General features: G+C 46.3%; 2 protein-coding genes across 2 annotated transcripts in view; one reads left to right on the top strand and one right to left on the bottom strand.

Annotated features, from left to right (window-relative positions):
- The window catches only part of gemin5 (gem (nuclear organelle) associated protein 5), an 80,310-nt gene extending 70,233 nt beyond the window's left edge, over window positions 1-10,077 (bottom strand). Inside the window, exons 1-3 of the mRNA XM_072590291.1 lie at window positions 9,891-10,077; window positions 7,978-8,132; window positions 460-641 (exon numbers count right to left, since the gene is read on the bottom strand). Of these exons, the coding sequence (XP_072446392.1) occupies window positions 460-641; window positions 7,978-8,132; window positions 9,891-10,032 (479 nt within the window). The 5' untranslated portion in view covers window positions 10,033-10,077. The remainder of the gene's footprint in view (window positions 1-459; window positions 642-7,977; window positions 8,133-9,890) is intronic.
- A 589-nt stretch (window positions 10,078-10,666) lies between these two features.
- mrpl22 (mitochondrial ribosomal protein L22) lies at window positions 10,667-21,221 on the top strand. The gene is made up of 7 exons (XM_072590292.1): window positions 10,667-11,232; window positions 12,109-12,151; window positions 13,282-13,414; window positions 14,311-14,376; window positions 16,438-16,515; window positions 19,472-19,541; window positions 20,888-21,221. The coding sequence occupies exons 1-7, from the start codon at window positions 11,172-11,174 to the stop codon at window positions 21,094-21,096; spliced, it is 660 nt and encodes a 219-aa protein (XP_072446393.1). The 5' UTR covers window positions 10,667-11,171; the 3' UTR covers window positions 21,097-21,221.
- Window positions 21,222-21,427: the final 206 nt, after the last annotated feature.

Here is a 21,427-nt window from a genome sequence, read left to right as displayed (position 1 = left end):
TCTACTCTTGGCTACTCACCCTATCTGTGCCCCTTGTGATTCTACAATCTTGATTTTTTAAAGTGCATAATTGGTATTAAAACACTTTAGCATCTCCTGTACTTGTGAAAGGCACTATAGAAATAAAAGTTCTGTCATTAACACCACAAACTATCTCATGTTATCAAAATGCAATCAGTTCACTAATTCCTTTAGGGAAGTAAATCTACCATCCTCACCTGGACTACACATTACTCCAAATCCACAGTCATGTGGAAGATTCCTAACTGCCCTCTGAAATACCAAGCAAGCCACACAGTTGAACTCAAAGTGGCTCACCACCACTTTCAAGGAAAAGTAGATGAGAGAAGTCAACTCTTCATGTTATGAATGGAAGCTTTGAGAGAACACACACAGTCACACACAGACACACTCTGAGGTCTGCACTGGAGTCTTGCACATAGCTTTCCTTTCTCTTACCCCACAGCCACCTGGTTTTCATTATGAGGTGAGCAGGACAGGCAGAAAATGGTTCGGGGCTCCGGGAAAAAGTGGTGCGTATCATTTCTGTTATACCACCAACAGATCACAATTCCTTTCTCATCTCCAGACACCACCAGCTCCTTCTTCATGGGAGACCAGTGCACAGCAGTGATGGGACTCTGCAACAAAAGAAGCACCTGTGTCAATAGTAAATAAGACATTACAATTAGGAGCAGAAGACAGCTCTGGAACAACCTTCACTCCAGCTCCACCATTCAGTAAGATCGCTCTTGGAACACAATCGCCCAGTGGTATGATCTTAAATGATTAATCCAGAGACCCAGGTAATGTTCTGGGGGACCCCAGTTCAAATCCTGCCACAACAGATGCTGTAATTTAGTTCTAGTTGCTTTTTAAAAATTGAATTTAATTGTCTAACAATGACCATGTTGTCAATTGTGAGAAAAAACCCATCAGGTTCACTAATGTCCTTTAGGGAAGGAAACTGCCATCCTTACCTGGTCTGGCCTATGTGTGACTCCAGACCCACAGCGATGTGGATGTCCTCTGGGCCATTAGAGGTAGGCAATAAATGCTGGCCTAGTCAGAGCCACATCTCATGTAAGAATAACAGAATCACAGCTGATCTTTGACCTGAACTCAATTCTCTTACGTATCCAAAAAAAATCTATCAAGTTCTGATTGAGCACTCATAGTCCCTTGGAGTCAAGAATTCCAAAGACTCTCCAAGTGAGAAAATTCCTTGCCTTGGTAGAAAATGTCAGCTGTTGACCCTTTATTCCGAGACTCTGACCCCTGGCTCTAACCCCCAGCCAGGGTGATGTGAAAGGTCCAATGGAAGCAGTGAAGTTCCAGAGACAGAATACTAAATGATTTGGATGTGAACATAGGGAGGTATAATTAGTAAGTTTGCAGATGACACCAAAATTGGAGGTGTAGTGGACAGCAAAGGTGGTTACCTTAGAATACAACAGGATCTTGATCAGATAGGCCAATGAGCTGAAGAGTGGCAGATGGAGTTTAATTCAGATAAATGCGAGGTGCTACATTTTGGAAAAGCAAATCAGAGCAGGACTTACACACTTAATGGTAAGGTCCTTGGGAGTGTTGCTGAACAAAAAGACCTTGGTGTGCAGGTTCATAGCTCCTTGAAAGTGGAGTCACAGGTAGATAGGATAGTGAAGGCGGCATTTGGTATGCTTTCCTTTATTGGTCAGAGTATTGAGTACAGGAGTTGGGAGGTCATGTTGCGGCTGTACAGGACATTGGTTAGGCCATTTCTGGAATAGTGCGAGCAATTCTGGTCCCCTTCCTATCGGAAAGATGTTGTGAGACTTGAAAGGGTTCAGAAAAGGTTTACAAGGATGTTGCCAGGGTTGGAGGATTTGGGCTACAAGGAGAGGCTGAACAGGCTGGGGCTGTTTTCCCTGGAGCATCACAGGCTCAGGAGTGACCTTACAGAAGTTTATAAAATCATGAGGGGTACGGGTACAATAAAGAGACAAGGTCTTTTCCTTGGGGTGAAGGAGTCCAGAACTCAAGGGCATAGGTTTAGGGAGAGAGGGGAAAAGATATAAAAGGGACTTAAGGGGCAATGTTTTCACACAGAGGGTGGTGCGAATATGGAATGAGCTGCCAGAGGAAGTGATGAAGGCTGGTTCAATTACAACATTTAAAAGGCATCTGAATAGGTGTATGAATAGGTAGGAAGGGTTTGAAGGGATATGGGCCAAGTGTTGGCAAATGGGTTAGGATATCTGACTGGCATGGATGGTTTGGACCAAAGGGTCTGTTCCCTTGCTGTACATCTCTATGACTCTATGACTTATCCCTTTACCAATATCACTGAAACAGACCATCTGGTCACTATCACATCGCTGTTGAGCTAGCTGTGTGCAAATTAGTTGCTGCACGTCCCACATCGATTTGAACCATTGACCTGCTGAACAGCTCCATTCAGCTGCCTCCACTGCCACTCCCACTCTGACCCCCCACACTGTCCCAACAAGACAAAAGCACCTTCCACTCCACAGCCTCCTGAATTCAGCCTCCAAACTAAGTAAAACCTTCGCCAACATTTCCACAGGTTCCCCGTGCTGGCAGTGGGGAGTTTGTCCTGGAATCCAGAATACTCCGTACTCTCTCCCCCTACGTTTCATTGTCTCCTACATTCCTGTCCCAAGGTAACCAGCTCGCTCTGCCAGATTTTCCAAGACTCCCTCCTTTGCTGCTGCTCCACTTTCTTTTTTTTTTAATGCAGTATATGGACATCACTGGTAAGCCTAGCGTGTGCTGCCCATCCCCAACTGCCCTTGAGCTGATGGCTTCCTGTTGCTGTTTCAGAAGGGTCAAGCACCATTGCTGAGGGGCTGTAGCCACTTGTGGGACAGATCAGGTGAGAACAGCAGACATCCCTCCCTAAAGGGTGCTGTGACCATTTCCACATCATCGAGACCCACATCTTGTTTCTCTACATGCCCCATTTAGCATCCCCTTTTTGCACTTGTTCCTTATAGTCATTTATGTGGGAACAGAAGTAGACCATTCAGTCTGGTATACCATTCAATGAGATGTTAGCTGATCTGTAGCCCAATTCCTTCTGCCTGCTTTTGGCCCTTATCCCTTGCTTAATGAAAATGTATCTATCTCAGATTTATATTAAACAATTGAATTAGCATTGGCAGAACCAAACCTCCATTACTCTCTGCATACAGAGTGCTTTCTAAAATCTCTCCTGAGTGGCCTGGCCCTAATTCTTAAGTTTAGAGCAATCTGGGTCAATGGAATTATACACACAGTCTCCTGCTTGTTCACAACTCGATTATTGCTTAACAAGTAAATTTTGTTCCCAAAGTTTTTAATCTTGCACTGATCAGGACAAATGCAAGAACACCAAAACATTCACAACGATTTATCAGCAGGAGAGAAGGATTCTGATTGGCCAACCCTTTGCAGCAAAGAGATTTCAGGTTACTTGGAGTTCCACAACACCACAAACGATAAGGCCAGTCCTGATGAGGGGTTCTTGCCAGTGATGTCAACTCTCCTGCTCCTCTGATGCTGCTTGACCTGTTGTGCTTTTTCCAGAACCACATTTTATCAACTCTGACTCTCCAGGATCTTCAGTCCTCACTATCTTAGTTCCACAAATGCAATAGAGGTTGTGGAATATGGGCCTGCACCAGATACCCAAGCAAACTGCTGTCACAATGCTGAAAGAAAGTTGCACTGAGATACACCATATTTTGGATGAGACATTAAGCTGACACCTCATGTGAAGCTAAAAGCTTCCAAGAAACTATGTCAAAAGGAGAGCAAGGGAGTTAACCCCTTCAATTAACATCAGTGAATTAGGAAAGACGACACTTAGAGTATTATATGCGGCTTTGGGCCCCATATCTCAGGAAGGATGAACTAGCCCTGCAGCGTGTTCAGAAGAGGTTCATGAGAATGATCCCAGGAATGAACAGCTTAACATATGAGGATCATTTGAGGACAGTGGGTCCATACTCTATGGAGTTAAGAAGGATGAGGGGGAGGAACTAATTGAGACATACAGAATACTGAATGGCCTGGACAGAGTAGATGTTGGGAAGATGTTTCCATTGGTAGGAGAGACTAGGACCTGAGGGGACAGCCTTAGTGTAAAGGGAAGATCTTTTAGAATGGAGATAAGGAGAAACTTCTTCAACCAGAGAGTGGGAAATCTACGGAATTCATTGTCACAGAAGGCAGTGGAGGCCAGGTCATTGAGTATATTTAAGACTGAGATAGATGGGTTCTTGAGTATCAAGAGGATCAAAGGTTACAGGAAGAAAGCAGGAGAATGGGGTTGAGAAACTAATCAGCCATGATTGAATGGCAGAGCAGAGTCGATGGACTGAATGGCCTAATTCCTGCTCCTATGTCTTACAGTCTTATTATCTCATGAACATCATGTGACTATTTCTGGAAGCTTCCTGTGTGCAAATTGGCTGTTGCATTCCCTAGGTTAAAATGGGTCAGACTTTAAAAAGAGTGTGCTCCATCAGATACAAAACATTTAGATGCCTTGGGACTTTCAGAAAAGCAAACCATTTTTGGTTAGTACAAATTAGAGGTCATTCTATAATAACATAGATTTGAGTTCAGGAGAACTGGCATGTTTTTTTTGCAATTGTGCAGAGCTTTACTGAGATCACACCCGGAATTTCGGTCTCCTTAATGGACGACCTTCTGCTTATGGAGGAAGAGCGACAGAAGGTTTACCAGACGGATTCCTTGGTTGCCATAAGGACAGTGACTTGATTGGTTAGGATTATCTTCACGACAGTTTAGAAAAATGGTGGGGGGGGGTGGGGACTCATAGAAAGTAGGAAGGAGGTTCTTGATCGTAAGGACAGACTGATGGGCAGAGGGGGTGGGGTGGCCCTGTTGGTATGGGATGATATTCAGTCCCTTGCGCGGGGGGACCTGGAATCAGGGGATGTAGACTCAGTATGGATAGAGCTGAGAAATTCTAAGGGTAAAAAGACCCTCTTGAGAGTTACTTACAGGCCCCCAAACGGTAGTCTGGATGTCGGATGTAAGTTGAATCAGGAGCTGAAATTGGCCTGTCGCAAAGATGTTACTACAGTTGTTATGGGGGATTTCAACATGCAGGTAGACTGGGAGAATCAGGATGATATTGGACCTCAAGAAAAAGACTTTGTGGAGTGCCTCCGAGATGGATTCTTAGAACAGCTGGTGCTGGAGCCTACCAGGGAGAAGGCAATTCTGGATCTGGTATTGTGCAACGAACCAGAATTGATCAGGGTCCTCGAAGTGAAGGAGCCATTGGGAAGTAGTGACCATAATACAATAAGCTTCAATCTGCAATTTGAGAGGGAGAGGGTACAATCAAAAGTGACAATATTTCAGTTGAATAAAGGGAACGATGGAGCTATGAGGGAGGAGCTGGACAAAGTTCAATGGTGCAATACCTTAGCAGGGATAACAACGGAGGAACAATGGCAGATATTCCTGTGTATAATGCAGAAGATGCAGGATCAGTTCATTCCAAAAAGGAAGATAGATCCTAGGAGGAGGCATGGGTGGCCGTGGCGGACGAGGGAAACGTTAAAAGAGAAAAAAGTATAACATAGCAAAGATAAGTGGGAAAACGGAGGACTGGGAAGCCTTTAAAGAACAACAGAGGATTACTAAGAAGGAAATACGCAGAGAAAAAAAAATGAGGTACGAAGGTAAACTGGCCAATAATATAAAGGAGGATAGTAAAAGCTTTTTTAGGTATGTGAAAGGCAAACAAAATGGTTAAGACTAAAATTGAGCCCTTGAAAACAGAAACAGTGGAATATATTACGGGGAACAAAGAAATGGCAGTAGAATTGAATTTGTACTTCAGATCTGTGTTCACTGGGAAAACACAAGTAATCTCCCTGAGGTAACAGTGGCTGAAGGACTTGAACTGAAGGGAATTTATATTTGCCAGGAATTGGTGTTGGAGAGACTGTTAGGTCTGAAGGTTGATAAGTCCCCGGGGCCAGATGGTCTACATCCCAGGGTCCTGAAGGAGGAGGCTCAAGAAATCGTGGATGCGTTGGTGATTATTTTCCAGAGTTCGATAGATTCGGGATCGGTTCCTGCGGATTGGAGGGTGGCTAATGTTGTACCACTTTTTAAGAAAGGTGGGAGAGAGAAAGCAGGAAATTATAGACCAGTTAGTCTGACCTCAGTGGTGGGAAAGATGCTGGAGTCTACTATAAAAGGATGAAAGTACGACACATCTAAATAGTAGTAACAGGATAGATCAGAGTCAGCATAGATTTGAGGAGGAAATCATGCTTGACTAATCTTCTGGAATTTTTTGAGGATGTAACTCTGAAGATGGATGAGGGAGATCCAGTAGATGTAGTGTACCTGGACTTTCAGAAAACTTTTGATAAAGTCCCACATAGGAGGTTAGTGAGCAAAATTAGGGCGCACGGTATTGGGGACAAAGTACTAACTTGGATTGAAAGTTGGTTGGCTGATAGGAAACAAAGAGTAGTGATAAACGGCTCCATTTCGGAATGGCAGGCAGTGACCAGTGGGGTACCACAGGGATCAGTGCTGGGACCGCAGCTTTTTACAACATATGTTAATGATATAGAAGGTGGTATTAGTAATAATATTAGCAAATTTGCTGATGATACTAAACTGGGTGGCAGGGTGAAATGTGAGGAGGATGTTAGGAGATTACAAGGTTAGGTGAGTGGTCAGATGCATGGCAGATGCAGTTTAATGAGGATAAATGTCTGGTTATCCACTTTGGTGGCAAGAACAGGAAGGCAGATTACTACCTAAATGGATTCAATTTAGGTAAAGAGGCAGTACAGAGAGATCTTGGTGTTCTTGTACACCAGTCAATGAAGGTAAGCATGCAGGTACAGCAGGGAGTGAGGAAGGCTAATAGCATGCTGGCCTTCATAACAGGATGTATTGAGTATAGAAGCAAAGAGGTTTTTCTGCAGCTGTACAGGGCCCTGGTGAGACCACACCTGGAGTACTGTGTGCAGTTCTGGTCTCCAAATTTGAGGAAAGACATTCTGGCTATTGAGGGAGTGCAGTGTAGGTTCAATAGGTCAATTCCTGGAATGGCAGGACTACCTTACGCTGAAAGACTGGAGCGACTGGGCTTGTATACCCTTGAGTTTAGAAGACTGAGAGGGCATCTGATTGAGACATGTAAGATTATTAAAGGTTTGGACACTCTGGAGACAGGAAACAAGTTTTCGCTGGTGGGTGAGTGCCGAACCAGAGGACACAACTTAAAAACACGGGGTAGACCATTTAGGACAGAGATGAGGAGAAACTTCTTCACCCAGAGAGTGGTGGCTGTGTGGAATGCTCTGCCCCAGAGGGCAGTGGAGGCCCATTCACTGGATTCATTTAAGAAAGAGCTCTCAAGGATAGTGGAATCAAGGGTTATGGAGACAAAGCAGGAACAGAATACTGATTAATGATGATCGGCCATGATCATATTGAATGGTGGTGCAGGCTCAAAGGGCAGAATGGCCTACTCCTGCACCTATTGTCTGGGGTCCCAATCTAACGACAACAGAGATGAGAAATGTCTTCACCCAGAGAGTAGGAGAAAGTGAGGATTCCTGATTAAGGGCTTATGCCCGAATCGTCGACTCCCCTGCTCCTCGGATGCTGCCTGACCTACTGTGCTTATTCCAGTACCACACTCTTCACCGAGAATGTGATGAGCTTGGAAAAAATCACTCCCACAGGAATCTGTTGAGGCCAAAACACACAAAGTTTTCAAGGAGTTGGATATTATTCTTAGGGATAAAGGTATTAAAGGGTACAGAGAGAAAGTGAGAGCAGGGGACTGTGTTGGATGATCATACTGAATGGCAGGGCAGGCTCGAAGGGCTGAATGGCCTCCTCTTGCTCCTATGTTCTGTGTTTCTAATAAAACTCAAAGTGCAAATAAGATAAACTTGCACGAGCGAGCGAAAGGCTGACCTGGTGAGCGGAGTGTTCCTGCAGTACAGATTTCGTCTGAATATCCCAGACCTTAACGGTGCCATCATCAGATGTACTGGCGCAGATATCCACAAGACCTGGGTGCTGACAAAAGGTGAACCCAGTGACCCTTTCCGTATGCCCTGCCAACTCTCCTGCAAAGAATAAAACACAAGATTGTTAATTTCAGTAATAAGGCTGCACAATGATTTAATCCAACATCAAAAAAACCCCAACCATCATCTTTTATGACTCAATTGGGAAACGGGGAGAAGTCAAGAGGGACTGGACAGAAATACAGTAACACAAACCATCACTGTGATTACATAGACAAATGCATCCCTTTATCAATCACTGGGGTCAAAGTATCCCCCAGACCAAGAAGAGATCATTTTTGCTGATTGCACCATCACTGAGGGATAGTGGTGCACTGGAAATGCTACTGGACGAGTAATCGCAAGTCCCTTCACTCCTGATGAAGGGCTTTTGTCAGAAACATCGATTCTCCTGCTCCTCGGATGCTGCCTGACCTGCTGTGCTTTTCCAGCACCACTCTAATCTCTAGCATCTGCAGTCCCCACTTCTGCCCAGTAATGCCTAGGCCCAGGCTAGGCTCGTGGGTTCCAAACTGACCACAGCGGCTGCTGCAATTTAAATTCAAGTAATAATCTAGAATTAAAAGTGAGTTTCAACAGCAGCGACCATCATCAGTTGTTGTAAAAACCTATTTACTTCACAAATCATTTAGCGAGAAACCTGTTTTCAGCCAGTCTTGCCTAAACAGGGTTATGCAAACCCACATCAATGAGGTGGCTCTGAACTGCCCTCTGAAAGGGCCCAAGAAACCACTCAGTTCAACAGCAGTTACAGATGCACGACTAGTGTTGTCCCAGCCATAGCCAATGAAAGAATGTCATTTTTTTTAAAAATGTGCTGGTTCTTTTATTATGACTCATAGTCACCCTTTAAAAATATACATTTTCATTTAGTTATCCAGTTCCCATTATGGATTCTGTCTCCATCTGATTCTTGTTCCAACCCTCAATATTTTAAGGAAACTTGAATTCTTCCTTTACTTTCTCTGATCTTACAATAATTGCACTATTTCCTTACCTCAACCACAACAACTTGCATTATTATAACACCTTTAACACAACATCCACTTCACAGGGTTGAGAGTTGGGGGGGTGCAGGGGTCATGAAGCAATGTTTGATGCAAGGTGTGAGGGTATATGAAGTCAGTTCCAGGAGAGAGAGGTGTTAGGAGCTGTCTTCAAGGAGAGATAGGGAGACAGAGAGTTTTGGGGAGAAAATTCCAGACCATTGCACCTAGGCAGGAAAGGAGAGGTAGGCAGAAGCGGGTAATGCAGATCAGAGTCAAGGTTAGGGTGGTGTTGGAAAAGCACAGCAGGTCAGGCAGCATCCGAGGAGCAGAAAAAAAAACAAATAAAATCAACATTTCGGGCAAAAGCCCTTCATCAGGAACCAGGAATAAAGCAGAGGTCTCCACTGTCCCAGAAGACTGCTGTTTCATTAGATCGACAACTGATAGTAGTTTAACCTGAGGGTCACCACACCCCAGGTCAGACTGAGGAGGAGAGACCGTCATGGGTAACCTGAGCTGGTGTAGGCATTAATCCCACGCAGGTCTCACTCTGTGTCACAAACCAGCCGTCCAGCCAACTGAGCTAACCCAGTCCTCCCTGAAGACAGGACCAACACCAATATTAGAACGATGGAGACCAGGGTGGGGGTTAGAGGGGTAGACGTGAGTCTGAAACTAGGAAGGTAGGTTTTGGGGATGACTCTGCAGCAAGGGAGATTGGTAGAGTAAGAGCTCTGGAGGATGAGGTAGGCGATACAGAAATGCAGGTGCCTCACAGCACCCCCCCCACCCACCCCCCGGTGCATACCGAGGATGAGAGGCTGGCTCGGGCTGACCTCCAGCAGGAAGATGCTGTTCTTGGCTCCGAAGCCGAGGATTCCCCGGGGGTTGGTGTCACTGCATCGGCTACAATACCAGTTCGGGGACGGAGTCAGCAACTTCCCCGGCATCGCGCTGGCCCGGCCCGGGGGGACCCCGGGGGGAGACACAGGGTGGGGGGGGACCGGGGGAGACACGGGGTGGGGTGGGGGGGACCGGGGGAGACACGGGGGGAGACACGGGGGGGGACCGGGCACCGGGGAGAGCCTCCTGTCCCGGGGTGTCTGGGTCTGTGTCTCTATCCCAGGCGGCAGTCCCGTCTCTCTCTGACTCTCACTCTCTATCTAACCCTGTCCCTGTCTGTGACCCCTCTCTGTTCCTATCTCCCCGTCTGTCTCTCTCCCTCTGTTTCTCTGTCTGTCTCCCTGTTGCGCGCTCTCTCTCTCTGTCTGTCCTTCTCTCTCTCTCTCTCTCCCTCTCTGTGTCTGTCTGTCTCTCTCTGTGTGTTCCTATCTCCCTCTGTGTGTGTGTGTGTGTGTCTCTCTCCTTTTTCTCTTTCTCTGTCTCTGTTCCTCTCTCCCTGTGTCTGTGTCTCTCCCTCCTCGTGGGTCCTCTCCTCCCGGTCTCTGCTTGTTCCTATCAGCTCTGTCCGCTCCTTCCTCTTTATGCACCTCCCCTTCCCTTCCCTGACCATGAGTTTCTCGATTTATCCCTCTCCCCTGCCTCTGTCTAAACACAGCCCCACATTAACACTCACTAACCCAGTCTGTGTGCTCACCCCCAGCACACACTCTCTGTGTATTTCTCCAGTTATCTATCTCCCACTCCTGGATAGAGACCTCCTCTCCCTGTAAATATGTTTATTCCAGCCAAGAGCTGTGAGACCTGTGTATATACTTCCCCCAGTAACAAACCTCCCCTCGGTCTGTGAGTATATCTCTCCCTCATTCCCCCCCTTTCACTGTCTGTAAGTATCTAACTCCTTCCCTCCCTCTCTCTCTCTCTCTTGTTCCTTTCTGCCTCAGTGTTTTATGTTCTTTTCTGGATCCCCTAATTCTTTATCTCTCTCTTTATTTACTATCACACATTCTGTCCATTCCCCACCTCCCCCTCACTCTATCCTGGTCCAGGGGGTGGACTCGAACCCGCGGCTGCTGTCCCTCGGTGAGGGGCTGAATGGCCGGAGGCTGGTGAGAACCGGAAAGTAATCGACAGCCGAAAGGTCGAGCGGGGGGAGGAGTGGATAATCGATAGCCGAGTGAGCGAGCGGATGATCGGTTTTGCGGGCGGCGGCTGCTCGGGTCTGGGCAAGATGGCGGCTCCCCTCTCAGGTCAGAGCCTGTCCGTCTCTCCCCCCCCCCCCCCAGTATGGACTCCCTCCTCAATCTCCCCCCACACCCCCCCCCCTCAGTGTGGACTCCCTCCTCAATCTCCCCCCCCCCAGTGTGGACTCCCTCCTCAATCTCCCCCCCCCCAGTGTGGACTCCCTCCTCAATCTCCCCCCCCCCCCCCCCCCAGTGTGGACTCCCTCCTCAATCTCCCCCCCCCCCCCCCCCAGTGTGGACTCCCTCCTCAATCTCCCCCCCCCCCCCCCCCCAGTGTGGACTCCCTCCTCAATCTCCCCCCCCCCCCCCCTCAGTGTGGACTCCCTCCTCAATCTCCCCCCACACCCCCCCCCCCCTCAGTGTGGACTCCCTCCTCAATCTCTCCCCCCCCCCCCCCCTCAGTGTGGACTCCCTCCTCAATCTCTCCCCCCCCCCCCCTCAGTGTGGACTCCCTCCTCAATCTCTCTTCCCACCCCCCTCAGTGTGGACTCCCTCCTCAATCTCTCCCCCCCCCCCCCCCTCAGTGTGGACTCCCTCCTCAATCTCTCTCCCCACCCCCCTCAGTGTGGACTCCCTCCTCAATCTCTCTCCCCACCCCCCCCAGTGTGGACTCCCTCCTCACCCCCCTCCCCCTCCCCGTATGGACTCCCTCCCCTCCCCAGTGTGGACTCCCTCCTCAACTCCTCCCCCTCCCCTCAGTGTGGACTCCCCCCTCAGTGTGGACTCCCTTCTCCATTCCACCCTCACTTCAGTGATTGTATCATCCCCTCCCCCTGCATCTCAGTGAGTGTCTTCCCCTCCTGACCCTCCAGCAGTTCAATGAATGCTCTCTTGCTCCCTCCACACCTTCCCTCATTCACTCTTGACTTCTCTCTTCTGTAGGTGCGGCATTTACCAGGAGTTTGCTGACCCACGTTCACAGCAGGTAAGGCTGCAGTTATGAACCTTGAAGAAAGACTTGCATTTACTTAGCGCCGCCTATCGCGGCCTCAGGATGGAGCTTCACCACCTTGAAAAGTGTTGTAGTGTCAGAAAACCTACAGCCAATTTGTGCCCAGCAAGCTCCCACAAACAGCGCTGGTATAATGCTTTGGAATGTTTCTTCCCAAGTTAGGAATGGGACCCTAAGTAGATTTATATGTTTGAAATTTCAATGCACTGGCCCCTTCTTTGATCTCCCTCATCCTCCCTGACACCCCCCCCCCCCCATCCCCCCATCCCTTCTCAGTTCTCATTAAGGGGTCCCAATAATTTTTAAGCTCCCAAATGCGGTGACAGTGGGGAACAGTTTGGGTAGTACTGGACTAGACAATCGACCAGGTTAAGTGCTCTTGATTGCGATAAGGGCACTGGGGAGCCTATTCCTTCTCTTTCTTTCTCTCTCTTAACTGTACTTAGCAACTCCTTCTGATTCCTGAACATCCAGCCTTGAACTAACCCACATAGTTGTGTGTGTGTGTGTGTCTCTCTCTCTCTTTCTCTCTCCATCCAGCTGATTCTTGGCAATTTTTTTTTGTTCTTTAATGGGATGTGGGTAAGGTCAGTGTTTATTGTTCATCCCAAATTGTCCTTGAACTCTAAGTCATTTCAGAGGATAGTTAAGAGTTAGCCATGTCGCTGTGGGTCTGGAGTCACATGCAGGCAATGCCAAATAAAGATGGCGGGTTTTCTTTCCTAAAGGATGTTGGTGACCCAGATGGGTTTTTACAACAATAGATGTTGTCTCATGGTTACGATTACTAGACTAAATTCAAATTCCAGGCTTGTGAAATGTAAATTCCACTATCTGCAATCTTTGCCTTTGAATCTGTGTTCCAGAGCATTCTTCTGTGCCTCTGACATTGCCACCACAGCACCATCTCCCTTCCATTTCCTACTCTACAAAGCCCGCATTTCACAAGCTCCAATCCCCCTTTTTCTCTGCAACCAATTGCAAATTTGAGCAAGTTATTGGAGAGTTTCCTATGCCGATCTAAAACAATAAAGGAATAATCTCTGGATCCTGAGTATTGAGATCTGTCATAAATTGCAACTTTGCCTTGCCTTTGCTTGTAGATTGCTCGCATCATGCAGTCTTGTTCCTCAGTCCCACATACACTGCAGCCTGCCTCTACCTGCCAAGAACTGGGAGAGGAAGAACCGAGTGGTTTATCCTCCACAGCTGCCAGATGAGCCTCACAGACCAGTGGTAAGTTGCATCCCGTTGCTGTGCCTGTTCTTAACTGACAATGAACGTTCAGCGTAGAAACAGGCCATTCAGCCTGATCTGTTGATACTGTTGTTTAGGCCCCACATGAGCTACTCCCCACATTCCTACAATCCCTTTAGCACAGGAACAAGTAGCAAAGAAATAGAAGGTTATCCCGTTTCCATACATAATGAAATAGGAGGCACTTCCGCCCCAGATCCTGCTCCACCATTCTAGCTGACTCCATCTGTTTGTGACATCAAACCTGGCTATCCTCATAACCCTCTGACTCTCTTGTTGGTCAACAATGTTCCTACCTCTCTCAAAAGGGGAAACGTCACCCTGTCAAATCCCCTCAGACTCTTACATGCCTCTATAAGATTGCCTGTCACTCTTGTAAACTCAAGTGGATACAGGCCCAGTCTGACTAACCTTTCCTCATAAGACCAAGACTGCACACAGTATTCCAGATATGATCTCACCAGTGCCCTCGACATCTATAGCAAAACATCCTTCCTTTTATATTCCATTCCCCTCACATTAAAGGGCAACAGTATATTCTTTTCCTGCATTCATACAATTCAACCCAACTACCTCCCTGCAGTAATGAGTTAATGTTCCGTGTACTGTGTTATTTTAAGGGCACCACAGCTCAGAATGCTTTCTTCAGCCACAGGCCAGATCTGGAAGGGTTCATGTTCTGATTGTGTTGTTAGCATGTGGGTAAAGTGTGACAGTGTCTGACCCTCTCACAGGCACAGGTCACTGAGGTCCTGGTGACATAGCGGAAGTAGGGTGCTGTGTGGTCCCGTGGTGCCATTGTCCCAGTGACAGACAAGATAAGATAGTGCCAAGGGTGACGATTTGATGATAAATGTTGATTTATATTTCAACAGGAAGTTTACCATTGCAGGAGACAAATCAAATACAGCAAGGACAAAATGTGGTATCTGGCAAAAATGGTGAGTATGTTTTATGTTTATTATGGTCATGTACCTGAAGAAAATCCCACATCCATTGTTGGTTAGTTCAGTCGTGCAAGTGGCATAAATGTTAGTGTATTTCCTGATGATTATGTATCTGGTCTAAATGGTAAGGCCCTGTTTTCTGCACATTGTGTAATGTAATGTGAAAGGTAAGCCAGTGGGAGTTTGGATACTGCCTGAAATTCAGTGGCTTGAAGTCAGATCTGGTAGACAGATCTGGTAGCCACTAATCGGAATTCCCCACTCTCCCCATCCTGGGGACAAAGGAAAGTCCCTCCTTCCTGTAACTGGTCACATGTCCTTGGAGATTTAGACACTTCCCTGCTCTCGCTTCTTAATCACCACAGGCAGTGTCAGTCCTGGGGCACTCAGAGGGTTGGTGTAGACTTGATGGGCCGAATAGCCTGCTTCTACACTGTAGGGATTCTATGACTGTGATGGTGATCCCTTTAGTGAGGTCATCTTGCTCCTTTTTAAAGGCCCCTCTGCAAATGAATACTTTCACCAAAGAAGAATCTTCAGCACTCATGTCATTGTTGTAGTAAACCCTGACCTTACAGTGACCCCAGCAGTAAATTGCGTTTTGTCAGCAAACTGAGCACCAGATGCAGGGAAACAGGTCTGGAGTGAGCACTATGATATTCCTGGCCTTGTTATTGCTGTTAAAAAATATTTCCAGAATCTGCTAAAGTTAGGAAATCATTTATCATTGGTGAAGAAACATCTTACTATGGGTCCATCTTGACACTGGGCTCAAAGGAGAGCAAGAACATCCCAGGATGTATTAAATATTAGCATCTCACAGACTTAATCCCTTATAATATAAGGACAAGTCCTGCCAGATCCCCTTTACCCCACTCAGACAGTCTCCCAAGATATTCCCAACTAGTCCTATCAGGAACAAACGCAAAATGCTGAAGAAACTTGCCAAGTCTGGCAGCATCTGTGGAGAGAGTGAATGTTGCAAGTCCGATATAACTCTTTGGAACTGAGTTTCTCCAGCATTCTCTGTGCTTGTTTTAAGATTTCCAGGATCCGCAGTATTTTACCTTTACCACTGTCAGTTCTGTGAGAGGGCTGCTTCCTGCACACGTTTTGCACATTATCCAACTCTTAACCATCCCAAAATAAGGAACTGTAAAATTAGGGAGTGGGGGTCACGTCCCACGTAGGAAAAACAGATTGCTTTGCTCGAGGTCTGGACTGATTCCTCAAAGAATTTTTTTTTTCTTTTTGCTCCTTCTGTCTTTATTTGGCTAGCTCGGATTTTCAAACAGATAATATATATATTCAGTTTATGGGTGTTATTGGCAAACCCAAGCATTTGTTGCCCCTCCCCAGCTGCCTTGGAGAAAGGCTTATGCCTAAAAACATCGATTCTCCTGCTCCTCGGATGCTGCCTGACTGGCTGTGCTTTTCCAGCACCATTCTCTTCGACTGGAGAAAGTGATGGTGAGGCAGCATCCTGAACCACTGCAGTTCTTACGATGTAGACAGCCACAGTGCTGTTAGGAAAGCAGATCTAGGAGTTTGACCCAGCAAGAGTAAAACAACAGTGAAATCTGTTGCTGTTCCAAGTCAGGATGGTGAGTGGTTTGGAAGGAACATATGAGTTGTGATTAAAACCGTAAAACATGAGAACAGAGGTAAACCATTCAGCCCATCGACTCTGCTCTGTCGTTCGATGAGATCATGGCTGGTCTGATCATCTTCAACTCCACTCTCCTGCCTTTTCCCGAAATGATTAAAACTCCCCTTAACGATTACAAATCTGTCTCTCTCGCCCATGAATATGCTCAATCACCCAGCCTCAACAGTCCAGTGTGGTAAATAATTCCATAGATTCATTACCCTCTAAGAGAAGGAATTCCTCCTCCTTTCTGTCTTAAGTGTGCAACCCATGGTCCCTTGCATCTGCTGCCCTTGTCTTTCTCAAATTTGGGGTTTGGAAGGTGCTGTCCAAGGAGCCTCAGTAAAATGCAGCGGGAGATTGCGGTGACTGTATGAAGGATTTGAACCATAAGGTTTGTGTTGCAGATCAGAGGAATGACCTTTGACCAAGCGGTTGCCCAGTTGCAGTTCAATGACAAAAAGGGAGCGAAGGTGATGTTGGAGGTAAGAGATTCAGATGGGAGAACAGGGCGGTCCAGGCAATTGCTGATATGTACCATCAGGCCGAGAGGGCTAATGTTTAAACACTGACACATAGAAATCATTTGCATTTATGTAGTACCTGTCGTGCAAACTGCTTTACAGCAAATTAAATCATTACGGAAGGCAAATGGTAGGCAATTGCTGGAAAAACTCAGCGAGTCTGGCAGCATGTATGGAGAGAAATCAGAGTTAATATTTCGGGTTGAGTTCTGAGGAAAGGTCACCTGACCTGAAGCATTAGTTCTGGTTTCTCTCTCCACAGATGCTGCCAGACCTGCTGAACTTTCCCAGCTGATTTTGCGTTTGTTGGGATTAGTATTGGTCAGACCCCAGTGAGGTCACCCCTACTGTCCTCTGAATAAGTTATGGGATTGTTTACATCTCCATGCAGCAACAGACAGGCTCTCAGGTTAATATTGCATCCCAAGTCTGTGATTGAGACTTTTAATGAAATAGAATATTTCGGATCCAGTGCATGACTTTGACGCTTTGAGCCTGTTCTGCCATTTGATAAGATGTGGTTGTGGTCTTATCCCCACTTTCTTGTCTGTCCCCTTATAACCCTTTAGATCTTGTCAATCAAAATCTCTCTAACTCAGCCTTCAAACCCTGGAATGACCCATCCTCCATGACCTCCTGGAAAGAGAATTCGACATTTTAACGACCCTCTGAGAAAAATATTCTCCTCTTCTCTGTCTTAAAAGGAAGATCTCTTCTTATTACAGACCATCTAATTTGCAGGTTGGTTAGCTCAGTTGGCTGGATGGGTGGTTTGTGATGCAGAGTGATGCCAACAGAGTTGGTTAGCTTCCCACGCTGGCTAAGGTCACCATCTTCTCCAAACCCCCCTCACCTGAGGTGTAGTGACCCTTGGGTTAAACTGCCTTCACCTAGTTATGTCTGTCTCTAATGAGAGAGCAGCCCTGTGGTCTGCTAAGATGATGGTGACTGCTGTACTTAAACTGTATCCTGTAGTTTCAGACTCCCCACCACAAGAGGGAGCAACCTCACGCAATCCACCTCTCCAGTGGAGTCTCAAAGAACCATCAAGTGTTGTCACACTTTTAACCCAATAGCACTGACCCAGCGTTGCAGACATTGTTACCAGCCAGTGCAAATGAGACTTCCATTTAACATGTCACTCCAGAAACAGCACCTCCAGCAATGTGGTTCTCCAACAGTATTGTACTCAGAGCATCAGCCAGGACCTTGTCAGACCCTGAAGAAGGGCTTATGCCCGAAACGTCGATTCTCCTGATCCTTGGATGCTGCCTGACCTGCTGCGCTTTTCCAGCAACACGTTTTCAGCTCTGATCTCCAGCATCTGCAGTCCTCACTTTCTCCTCGAAGAGTTTGGTGTAGGGCTTGAAACCTTGGCTTTCTGACAGAGATGTGAACAGGCTGAATTGGAAACTGCCTGAAATGTGCTTTGTGCTTGTCACACTGGAAGTTGCTAACCCGTTTGGAGTTGTGGTGTGTTTTCTGTTGTATAAGGATAGCAAAGGGCATGGAGTAACGTTTGGTGAATAGAATTAGGATGCAGATCAGCCTTGATCTAATTGAATGATGAAATGGGTTTGAGGGGCTGACTGGCCTCCTCCTGGTCGAATGTTTCTTGGAGCGATACCAGTCCCTGACAAATCCACCACAATCTGGTGATTAGGGCATGAGGGTAAAAGGCGGAAACATGCTTGAAAATAAATGCATTAAAATTCAAAGCACAGTCATTCCAGTTGTTGGGATTAGTTCTGCATTCAGTTGTGCTAACGCTCACAGAGCATCAGTTCTGACTTTCTCTGACGTTTTCACATCTGAATCGCAAGGTTGTGAGTTCGAGTCCTGCTCCGGAATGATAAGTACAAAATGTAGGTATCTACTCGGTAGTACCAAGGTCATCTTTCTCCCCTCTGCAGCAATCCAGGGGGATTGAGGAGGACTTGTCTCCAGCATTGTTCAATTTGCTCAGCATTGGCAGATGAATCCAGTATGTGATCTGCAGACTCTGCTACATACAGGGCAGGATAGGATTGATTAGTCGTTTACAAGTTTGAGGACATTCTCTGTCCTTCAAGGAGTCTGGTATCCACATTTGAGGTAATATGGAGCATAAGTAACATTTCTTGCTGGTAAACCTTGACCTTAATCTTCAGTTTGAGATTCAACTTTTTCCCTCAGACATTGAAGACTGGTATGTTGGAGGTGATGGGTATGCAGCACTGGGAGAGTTCCAATCTGTCAGATGTGACATTAAACTGGAACCCCATCTCTTGATGTTAATGTCAAATGTCCTCTGTTTCATTTGAAGTAGTAAGAAATTTTCCTGATATTCTGGCCTCTATTTTCCTTCAACTAACCTAAGATTATATGGTTATTGTCTCATTGTTGTTTCTGTAAACTCCATCAGCCCTACAACCTCTCCAGATTTGTTGTTCTTCTAACTCTTGTATGTTTCCCAATTCCATTACTGCACCATTGGTGCCATTGCCCTCAGGTATCTGGGCCCAAAACTCTGAAATTCCCTCCCCAAACCTCCACCACTTTCTCTAATTTTCTCTAATTTTAAGCTGCTTCTTAAAACCTATCTCATCTAAGCGAGCTTTGAGCACTAATATCTCCTGATGTGACTTGACCTCAGATTCTGTTTGATACCTTAAAGGCACGGCATTAAAGGTGAGTTGATATTGGAGGTTGCTGTGTACAAATGGTATGCAGCATTCGTACATTACACCTTTCTAAATGTACTTCATCAACTGTAAGCTGCTTTGTGGCATCCTGACATTGTGAAAGGGGGTGTGTAATTCAAGTTTATTTATTTGAACACGCTCTCTCTCACTTTCTGCTGTCTTGTTGGAGTTGGGAGCTTTAGCCTGTTTATTGTTGTGATTCAATCTGTGCTTCTGTTCACTGCATCTTTCAGGTTCTGTTGGAAGCTCAAGAAATGGCAGTCAGGAACCACAATCTGGAGTACAGATCGAACCTGTACGTAGGTAAGGGCGGACCTCAGTAATTATTACAGCAGTCTGTTAGTTTCACCGTCACCAGCACTGAATTTCCCTTTTAAAATGAGGTGCTTTTTTTTTCAGAAGTGTTGTACAGCTAGTTCTTCTATAATGTGACAATTGCGTTCTTGTGCAACACTGTGTTATAGAAAAACCACCCTTTAGAGACAGCAGATAAAAGTGTCGGCAATTTAGTCGTGTTTTAGCCAACACACGTTTTAAAAGTTCACACTTTAGAACCAGTGTCCCCAATTCGTCAATCACGATACAACGAATTCACGTTAACAAGATGCGCATTATATAGCAGAACAACCTGTAATTTCAGAAATGTGCCAGCCAGTTTGTACCCAGCAATCTCCCACAAACAGAAATGGGATAAGTAACTGAATCATTGCTTTTTATTTCGTGGGATGTGGGAGTCACCAGCAAGGCCTAGCTTTGGTTCCCTGTCCCTAATTACCCTTGAACTGAGTGGTTTGCTAGGCCATTTCAGAGGGCAGTTAGGAGTCAGCCAACTATGGGTCTAGAGTCGCATATAGTCCAGACCAGGTAAGGATGGTAGATTCCTTTCCCTGAAGGACATCAGTGAACCTGGGTGGGTTTTTAACAACAACCTATAGTTGTCATAGTCACCATCACTGAGGCTATTTTGTCCCAAGTTACATCAGGAGACGTGAGTGCACAAAGCTCGCTGACAGAGGTAGGTTTTAAGCAACAACTTAATATTGGAGAAAGAGATGAAGAGGTTTGGAGAGGGCAATCCTGAATTATTAATTGAATTTCAGTTCTCTCAGCTGCTGTGGTAGAATATCAGCCCAGAGTTTTAGCCTGGGCCTGGGATTGCTAATCCAGGGACATGATCACTCTGCCACCCGTGGTGTTCATTTGAAAAAAAATTAAAAGGACAAGTATTTATCTTGCATTTTTGGGATCCACTCGAATCTAAGAATATGTTATAACTGATTAAATACTTTGAAGTATAGTCAATCCTGTAAAACATGGCACCCAAATTGTCACAGATAGTTCTCACATACAGTAATGTGGTAATAGCTGTCTTGAGGGATAAATATTGGCTCAGGACACCAGGGTGCTCTTCTTTGGAATCTAAAAAACAGGAACTCTGATTAGTGTGATACTGAACGAGTGCTGAACAGTGTCAACTGAAGCTTTCATACTCAAATCCTGTAGTGGGACTTGAAATCTCAACCTCATGCCTCCTACCTGCTGATCCACAGGTTGGCTCCAGAAGTTGGACAGGAGGAGGGGCAGTGTAGATTGCCTCATTACAGGCGTCAGTTCACTTGCTGTTCCTTCTCTTCCCCACCTGTTTACAGCGGAGTCATTCTCGAGTAAGGGACAGTACCTGAAGCGGATTCGCTACCACGGGCGAGGAATGTTTGGCATCATGGACAGAGTCTACTGCCACTACTTTGTCAAGCTGGTGGAAGGAAGCCCTCCGGAGAAGAAGCCAACAACTGGCTTTGACCAGGCCAAGGAGTACGTGCAGCAGCTGCGCAACAGAACCATCATTCACTCCCTATAATGGGCCATGGGGGGGCTGGACAGGGCACTGTTAGCTGTGGGCTGGCCCACCACAGCACGGTGCTGTAACCAAGCCTGTAACGGGCCTGGCAGGCGACTGTAAATAAACACCGGTGATTTAGTGAATCGAGTTTGCATTATTTCGAAAACCAAGTCGACCTGTTCTTTGTGAAACCCCAGGGAACAGAGGCAGTGTTTACAGCAGACTACAAGGAATAGGAACCTGTTCCACCATTCACTAAGACCATGGCTGATCCTCAATCCCAAGGTCCCTCGATTCCCTAAAAAGAAATCTGAAGCAGTTGAGTATCTGAAACAAAAGCAAATTGCTG

Source organism: Chiloscyllium punctatum, chromosome 20 (genome assembly GCF_047496795.1).
Source record: "Chiloscyllium punctatum isolate Juve2018m chromosome 20, sChiPun1.3, whole genome shotgun sequence".
NCBI classification, from domain to species: Eukaryota; Metazoa; Chordata; class Chondrichthyes; order Orectolobiformes; family Hemiscylliidae; genus Chiloscyllium; species Chiloscyllium punctatum.
This window is presented reverse-complemented; position numbering and strand designations above follow the sequence as displayed.